Source organism: Rutidosis leptorrhynchoides, chromosome 6 (genome assembly GCF_046630445.1).
Source record: "Rutidosis leptorrhynchoides isolate AG116_Rl617_1_P2 chromosome 6, CSIRO_AGI_Rlap_v1, whole genome shotgun sequence".
In the NCBI taxonomy this organism is placed as follows: domain Eukaryota; kingdom Viridiplantae; phylum Streptophyta; class Magnoliopsida; order Asterales; family Asteraceae; genus Rutidosis; species Rutidosis leptorrhynchoides.
In genome coordinates, this window is record NC_092338.1 from 87,061,858 (window position 1) to 87,071,086 (window position 9,229).

At 39.7% G+C, this 9,229-nt stretch overlaps 1 protein-coding gene across 1 annotated transcript; it reads left to right on the forward strand.

The window, feature by feature from the left end:
* The first annotated feature begins 271 nt into the window (after positions 1 to 271).
* LOC139853844 (uncharacterized) lies at positions 272 to 2,838 on the forward strand. Its single transcript, XM_071843187.1, has 4 exons — positions 272 to 805; positions 910 to 1,645; positions 2,015 to 2,271; positions 2,629 to 2,838. The coding sequence occupies exons 1-4, from the start codon at positions 272 to 274 to the stop codon at positions 2,836 to 2,838; spliced, it is 1,737 nt and encodes a 578-aa protein (XP_071699288.1).
* The last annotated feature ends 6,391 nt before the right edge of the window (positions 2,839 to 9,229 follow it).

A 9,229-nucleotide genomic window follows, 5' to 3' on the forward strand; every position in this document is an offset into this window, starting at 1 on the left:
TTCTTTAGTGGTGCTCGAAAACTTAATCTGACTTGAAATTTGGCTTTGTTCAAAAACCACTCAATTTGCACAAGTGGTTTTACACCAAAAACCTAATTTCAATCTGCTTACACAAGTGTTCCTTCACTCTAAGCAATCTCTTGTTTAAACTTCTGTCCTTTGCACCAATCAGTTCACACTTCTAAGTTAAGATGGCTACTGCAAACCGTGATGCTTTGGTTGTGGGCTCGGATACTCGTCCTCCCATGCTGTTCGAGGGACTGTTTGACGAATGGAAGGAAGATTTGACAACTTCATCGACGGAAAAGGAGAACAAACCAAATACCTCTGGGAATCATTTCTCAATGGACCCAAGATCTCACTTCACCCTGACACCGGCGAAGTCCTAAAACCCTATGAACTTCAAGGTGAAGAAGCTAAGAGAGCTCAAGCCGATATTGATTCCAGGTCCATCATCATGCAAGCCCTTCCTCATGACATGTACAAATCCGTCAGCTCTCTGAAATCAAAAGAACTTCTAGATGAAATCACCCGTCAACAGGAAGGATACAGTCAATCCGAACAGACAAAACTCGACATAGCGCTCGTAATGTATGAGGACTACTTTCAGAAACCCGATGAACCCCTAAAAGACTGCTACAGACGTTTCTGTGAAGTCATTAATGAGCTAAAGAAGGTTGGAGTGAAAAAGGAAAATCAAGAGCTGAACATGAAATTTCTGAAGAAACTAAATGCCACCTGGACTCCTTATGGAAACAACTTCCGTGCATCCAAAAACACCAAGAAGTACAACATCCATGAAGTTGTAGGGAAACTAATGAATCATTAACCTGATGTTCTAGCCGCCCAAAACCCTAAATCCAATCTCACTGAAACCAGTGATCCAATGGCCTTGTTTGTTAAAAAAAGCTCCACCAAAACCCTTCCAACCGCTCCAACTCACTCAAAACAAAACAAACCATTTCCTCTGATGAGGACACATACTCTGATGTTGATGAAGAACATCAGGATCTCGTCAAGGCAGCCGCAATGTTCAGTAAGGAACTGAATCTCAGGAGATCATCTGGCGGCTTTAAGAAAAACAACAACGATCGAACCTCATCAAGCTTTTCTTACTACAAAAAATCCGAAACGCCTACCACTCAATACCGGGCCCCTGACAGCAAGGACCCCGATAATGTTTGTTTCAACTATGGTAAAACAGGTCACTTTGCACGAGAATGCAGACTACCCAAACGAAAGGATGCCGAGTACTACAAGAAAAAGATGTTGCTCGCCCAAGATGCCGAAAAGGGGAAGGTCCTCAAAGCCTCAGATGACGTTTGGCTAAACTGGTCAGACAGTGAACAGGAGCCCGAACGTGCCAACGTAGTAAAACTCACCAACATGAACCATGCTCCTGACAGTGTTTCTTCCGATGATGAGGAAGAGGTACAACTTTACACCGACATAATTCATGAATATTATAACTCTGTAAATAATAGTTCTGAATGTGTTTTTGATGTATTGCAAGCAACCTCTAAGAGACCCAATGACCCTTCTATCCAAATTAATGTGCCCATTAGAAATGAACCTGCTTCTCATAATCCTGATAAGAAGCTCCCTGAATTACCTGATATGTATATTGACAACTTTGCTAAAATGAGTAAGGATCTTAGATCATTTGCTAGTCAAGTTAGTGGACTACAAAATGAGAACCATAGGTTAAAAGCTGAATTGAAAATCAAAGTGTCAAACAATGCATACCTAACACTTCAGAAGGATCTAGCTGATAAAGTAACACAATTAAAGGAGCTAGAATCTAGTGTGAGACCGTTACGAATAGAAAGGACAAACTTTAGGTTAAGAAATGAAGTTCTTTGTGAGAAAGTAGACAATGCTGAGAAAGAAATTAAGAAACTCACAGCTTCTAAGAAAACTCTCCTAGATACCTTAGAAGAAAAGATAAGAGAACCTCTCTTCGATCTTGCTAAGAAAACCTCTGAATGTTCTAAACTTACTGCACATAATCTAGAGCTTCAAACTCATCTAAGAAAATTTGAAGAAAAGCTCTACAGGACCGAACAGTCTAAGGTTGTTTTAGCAGGACACATCTCGAATCAAACCCTTTTCATGAATTGTCCAAAGGACTCCTTCCGTGAGAACAAAGGCCTAGGTTTTGAAAACCCTCTCACCTTGTCCAAAATGGCCAAAGCAGAACCCTGTTTGTATGATAGTAAATACTTGATGATTGATCTACCTGCACGACTCACATTTGCATCCAACAGTGAGGTTGAGGAAGCATTGGATAAAAGATCAACTAAAATGAAACGAGAAATTGCTCTAATCTATGATAAAATCAACGCTCTTTATTTGAAAAAGAAAAACTCATTTTCATATGAAAGCTTACCTGATTTGTTTAATGAAAGTGAGAATTCGGAAGGTCAAAAACGTATTGTCTATTTACCAACTCTGGTATTAGAAAAATACATCATCAGTTTGGAAAAGGAACTTTTCGAAAATAAAATGAATTCTTTTGACAATGAACGAAAATTTCTGATGATCATAAAAGCCATGCAACACCAAATCTCACTCCATGTAACAACAAATGATCAAATTGCTCATGATGTGCATGAACTTCAAAAACAGATTGCTAGTCAAGCGACCACTTTCTGTGAAATGATTTCAAAGTCCAAAGCCCCTCAGGGACCGTCGCCCTGCCACCCCATCGAACCCTCAAATGTTCTTGCTGATTCTCTCGGGAAAGAAATTGTTGACTTAAAACTTGAACTAAAAGGATATAAGAAACATGTTTCCCTTATTGAAAAGGACAACATCGATTTACAAGTAAAAGTTTAAATGAATCGTGATTTTGAAAAAGCCGAAAAGAATTTTGGTCCAACATTGTCACAAAACTATTCTCAACAAAAGGAATCAAATTCAACAAAAGAGAAATTTGTACCATGGGTACCAACCTATTCTCAACGAGTTCTCTCCCCACATCATCAAGACTTTCCTTACACTACGGTAGTGAATTCAAGGAAACCTGTCATTCCGGCTGTCACCATCCTAAAAAACCCTATTCGTGGCTCTCGTTTGGAGATGATTGTCACTAAAAGGGGTGCTGATCCCAAACCACCACATTCCACAACCTTGATAGGAAGGCGAAACAACCCTGTTCAAAGAATTATCCAAGAACATGGTGTGTATGACCACTCAGCAAGAAAAGCACACAACCACCCTGCACCGTCTACTCTAGACAAGAGGGGTGGTTCAAGCAGCCATCACGTTCTCCAAAATTTCAACCACTCTAACTCCTTCCAGAGCAACAGTGGTAGATCATTGAAACACAACCCCAAATCCATCAAACATCCGCAACTACCAAATCTCAACCAGGCTGCAAAGCGGATATCTGATGGATTAACCAAGACTCAAAAGCGAAACCGTCGCAAAAGAGCACAAAGGGCTAGACAATCATTACTTAAAGACATGAATCATTTTCAAACTAGGTCTAAATTTGGTGTTTTAAATTTTACAGAACCTAAACCAAAACAAAGCATTTTGAAAGCATGGAAACCCAAGACTGAAATAGTCCAATCATCTTCAAGTCTTGCTTCTCAGTCCGGGTCATTAATGTGTAATAGATGTAAAAGACGTCTGTATTTTGGTCATCAAAACCATGATTCGTGTGCTGTAATGAATGTTCAGACCTTGTTGAATGTTTCATCTAATGATCCTAATGATCTAAATTCTCCGAGTATATCTGCTTACAAGGAACCCGAGATAACTGGGGTCCCTAAAACTTGTGCTTAACTCTATTTTGCAGGTTATCCCAGCATGTGTTTGGTATCTGGATTCTGGTTGTTCCAGACACATGACTGGTGATAAATCAATGTTGACAAACTATGTCAACAAGTTTCTAGGTACTGTTCACTTTGGAAATGACGAAATTGCAACAATCGAGGGGTATGGAGATTATGTGTTTAACAGTGTGACCATCAAACGTGTGTCCTATGTTCATGGTCTTGGGTGTTGTCTCTTCAGTGTCAGTCAATTCTGTGACAGTGATCTTCGCGTAATCTTTGAAAGATCTATGTGCTGTGTTCAAACCATGGACGGTGACAACCTACTTGAAGAAAAACGTGAATCCACTCTTTACTCTCTTGCCATGAAAAACATGTCTTCAAACTTACAACCACTCTGCCTAGTTTCCAAAGCTTCCTCTTAAACCTCATGGTTGTGGCATCACCGGATGTCACATCTATACTCTCAGAACCTCAACAAACTTGTCTCCAACAACCTTGTTGACGGTGTTCCACTCATCTCATTCGATACTTCACACGTTTTCCCTTCATGTGCTATGGGAAAGATTCATAAATCCTCCCACAAATCAAAAACCGAATTCAACACCTTCAGTCCACTTCATATGCTTCACATGGACCTTTGCGGACCAATGCGTGTTTCCAGTCTTGGTGGAAGAAAGTACATTCTAGTGATAGTTGATGACTATTCACGATACACATGGGTCAGATTTCTGAAAAGTAAGTCTGAAACTCTGAAAATAATCATTGATTTTCTGAAAAGAATCCAATTATCCACCAATATGCTTGTACGTACTCTCAGAACTGATAACAGCACGGAATTTCAAAACTATGTTCTTAACTCTTATCTCAATCATGCCGGCATCACCCATCAAAACTCTGCCGCTCGTACTCCACAACAAAATGGAGTTGTAGAAAGACATAATCGCATCCTTGTTGAAGCAGCAAGAACAATGCTTGTTTATTCCAAGCTACCCCCGTCTCTCTGGGCTGAATCTATTAACACTGCGTGCTTCACCCAAAATCGTTCCATTATTAATCGTCGGTTTGACAAAACTCCATACGAACTGCTCTTCAAACGTCGACCCAACATGAAGTACTTTCGCATATTCGGATGCATGTGCTATGTTCTAAACGACGAGGACAACCTTGGAAAGTTTGATGTTCGTGGTGATGAAGCAATATTTATTGGCTACTCTCAAGATCGTGTGGCATATCGTGTTTATAATCGTCAAACTCGAATCATTAAAGAAAGCACCAATGTAAAGTTTGATGAGATGTCTGGAATGGTTCTTGGTCATAACGGCTCTCGCCCCGGACTTAATTCTGATCCTCACTTCCGACATGTTCCACTGGCCACCTCTGATGATCTAGATGTATTGTTTGAACCCATCATCCCTCCATTGCCAATAAACCCCACGGTACCCTCGGAACCGGCTCTCCCCGAATCAATCACAATCAGTTCATCTACTCCGGCGGTTGTGGGCGAATCACCATCGAACAAAAGTAATTCCTCCGATTTTCTTCTTCTAGATGACCTTGATACTGGAGTGTCTTCCTCAAACAACGCTCCCATTTTCAACCCTCACCCTCTAGCTGTTGGAACATCTCCTCTCGAATCTAGTGAAGATACTCCCTCTAATGAAATAGGTAGTAGGTCTCTAGACGCTGCAACCCCTCCCATTCTATCTACCGAACAAAATGCAGATACCCTTGTTCCTCTGTGGGAAGAACATGCCACATACGCCACTGACAACACTGAACGTTCTAGATCCTCATCTTCCTCGCATACCGACTCCTCCCTTAATGATGAATCTACTACACATCTCCCACATTTCATGAAATGGACTGCGGATCATCCAATTCATCAAATCATTGGTGATCCAGACGCTCCCGTTCGCACTCGCAAGGCTTCTAACAATGAATGTTTTTTCGCTGCCTTTCTGAGCACGATCGAACCTAAAACTGCCTTTGAGGCCCTCCAAGATCCCGACTGGTCTATAGCCATGCAAGAAGAAATTTATCAATTTGATCAGCTTGAAGTATGGGAACTTGTTCCTCGTCCATCTAGAAAAACCATTATTGATACCAAGTGGATCTTCAAAAATAAGAAGGATCCTCACGGCATCATCATTCGTAACAAAGCACGTCTTGTAGCAAAAGAATATAGACAACAAGAAGGAATTTACTATGATGAAACATTTGCTCCTGTGGCTCTATTAGAAGCCATCCGTCTATTTCTTTCATATGCTTCTCACAAGCGATTCACCGTTTATCAAATGGACATAAAAACTACCTTTCTGAACGGGATTCTTCAAGAAGAGGTCTATGTCAGTCAACCTGAAGGTTTCATAGACTCCAAACACCCAAATCACGTGTATCTCCTTTCCAAGGCTCTTTATGGTCTAAAACAGGTACCCAGGGCATGGTATGAAACCCTAACCGCGTTTCTTCTCAAGAACGGCTTCTCACGTGGAACCATTGACACGACTCTATTCATCAGAAAACAGAAAGAACACATCTTGTTAATTCAAGTCTATGATGATGACATCATTTTCAGTTCCACTTCCCCCGCTCTCTGCTATGAGTTTTCTGAACTCATGAAGAACAAGTTTGAAATGAGCATGTTCGACGAACTCCACTTCTTTCTAGGATTAGAAGTTAAACAACTTCCAAAGGGGATTTTCATCGGTCAATCAAAATACATTTCTGACATGTTCAAAAAGTTTAACTTTCCTGAGATGAAAACCAGCTCCACTCCAATGTCAATCAACATTTCATTACATGCTGATTTGGATGGTCAATCTTTCGATCAAACACTCTATAGGAGCCTCATTAGCTCATTGATGTATCTCACTACTAGTAGACTCGACATCATGTTTGCTGCATGTCTGTGTGCTCGTTTTCAGGCTAACCCTAGATATTCTCACTACAAGGCTGTAATGAGAATCTTTAGCTATCTCAAAGGCACGCCCAATCTCGGACTCTGGTATCCCTTCGGAACCGGCTTCAACCTTACAGCATTCACGGATGCTGATCATGCTGGTGACCAAGTAAACCGGAAAAGCACCTCTGGTGGTCTCCAATTCCTAGGTCACAAGTTAGTCAGCTGGTCCTCTCGCAAGCAAAATTGCATATCTCTTTCCACTGCTGAATCTGAGTATATTGCAGCTGCAAGCTGTTGCTCCCAAGTACTGTGGATGCAGTCCCAACTACTTGACTATGGATTCAGATTCCACAAAATCCCGATCTATTGCGACTCTCAGAGTGCCATTGCTATCACCAGCAACCCGGTACACCACTCTCGAACCAAACACATTGACATTCGTTACCACTTTATCAAGGATCATGTTGAAAAAGGCAATGTCGAATTGTACTTCGTACCCACCAAAAGTCAACTTGCTGACCTTTTAACCAAGGCCTTAGATGAACCCACATTTAAATATCTAGTTGACAAAATTGGCATGATTGATTTCAACTCCATTTAGGGTCCCGGCAAGTGTCTAGGGGGAGTGATGCACTTGCCTAGGGGGAGCGTTGTGTTTTTCAAAATCTGATACTTCATATTTTGAGGGGGAGATAAGAACAATGGCTCTCACATAAATTACAGTGTGAGACCTGGTTTCATAATGTTAATTTTGAAAATCTAAAATGACTTTTACACGAACATCAATGTAAAACTCGCTCTTACAAAACTAACTCTCCTGAAACTGGCAACTGTTTAGGGGGAGTTAACATCAAAATGTCAACAAATGACGGAGGATGAGTCTCTGTGATCACCTCAAGAGGATGTGTCTAAATGAATGCCTCAAAATCTCAGTCAACAAATGACGGAGGATAAGTCTCTGTGACTACCTCAAGAGGATGTGTCTAAATGACTGCCTCAAACTCACAGTTAACAAATGACAAAGGATATGTCTTTGTGACTGCGTTAAGAGGATGTGTCTATATGACTGCCTCATGGTTCCCGGTCTAAATTACTGATAAAACCCTAGAAAATTAAATTTTGAAAAATAATTAAAGTTTAAACGATAACTTGATTATTTCACAGAATTTCTTAAAATTCTTAAAGGTTATTATAGGGTACCAAAATCCCTTAAAATCCAAAATCTAGTGAATGTTTTCGAGCAAAATTCTAAGACTGAAGGTTTTCGAGCAAATTGTGCTTGAAATTGAAATTTTCGTGCAACAACTCTGAACTTATCCTTTCTCGAGCAAAAACTGACTGAAAAGCTAATTTTTCGGACTTCCTGTGTCAATATAAGGTTAAAGGTTCACTTTCCAACACATCACTTTCAAATATCACTTTAGAAAATCTAATTTTTTCAGGCTCACGTGCTCTCAAGAACACCCTGTTCATTGCCACTGTTCATCATCTTCACAAGTAAACCTAATCGGTATTTTCACTTTAAAATCATGTGTTTATGGCTAAAATTGTTGTTTTATAGAAGATTTTCTGTCTCTGTAATCACTTAAAGTGTTGAAATTGCCATGATTTGGATAAGTATTTGATGAATATATGCTGTGTGTATACAGGGGTGTCGAACCCTAGAAACCTAAGTTGATTGATTGCACCCATAAAACGAATCTGTTATAATAAATTAACTTAGGGATCTTGATTGTGATAAGAAGAACTCGATTTATTCCTTAATTACTTGAATAGATGCTTGTTGCAACCTCGAATTTGAATAGGAGTAATTTTAGGGTTCACGAATAAATCTGAGAAATTTCAGATGATTTGTCTTAATTCATGATGTTAAACAGGTTTAGTTTACAATAGATTTCATTCATTAAATCTTAAATTGGCCCAATTGTTGTATTTTCTGCAAAAAGATGAACATGAAACTCAAACAAACAGGGTGCTCGAAAATCTCTTGATTTTCGAGCGCTCGAAAAAGGTGCCCGAAAAAGTCTTGACCGAAAACCTTTTTGTGCTCGAAAATTTAGTTGTGTGAGAACCTCCCTTGTGTCTGAAAAGGTCTCTGTCTGAAAACCTAACCTGCTCGAAAAATGTGTCTGACAACCTTCCTGCTCGAAAAAGGTTGTCTGTCTGAATACCTTTCGTGTATGAAAAATTGTTGTCTGAAAAACCTGTTTTTGCTCGAAAAGTGTGACTGAAAAACTGTATGCTCGAAAAAGGTTGTCTGTGTGAAAACCTTTATCTAAAACCCTTTGATAGATGAAATGCTTGCACGAAAACCTTCATGATCTAAAACTTTGCTCAAAATTTGACTAATGCTCGAAAACCAGTTTTGTTCAAAATTGTTAAGTGTTAGTACTGTTTCAAATGAACCTTGACAATCTTTTAAAATTGAAACAATTAATGCTTTATCACTATTTTCACCAAAACACCAAATGAACTGTGTTTTTCACTAACCTTGCTCATGATTTCATAGCAATGTCAAACAATGTCTTTTTCAACGAGGATG

What these genes read in the sequence shown, in the direction of transcription:
- LOC139853844 (XM_071843187.1), top strand. Translation starts at nt 272, where the DNA reads ATGGAAGGAAGATTTGACAACTTCATCGACGGAAAAGGAGAACAAACC. An exon ending in TGACAACTTTGCTAAAATGA is followed by an intron (nt 1,646 to 2,014) that starts GTAAGGATCTTA and finishes CACATAATCTAG; the next exon opens with AGCTTCAAACTCATCTAAGA. An exon ending in CATTTGCATCCAACAGTGAG is followed by an intron (nt 2,272 to 2,628) that starts GTTGAGGAAGCA and finishes CTTCAAAAACAG; the next exon opens with ATTGCTAGTCAAGCGACCAC.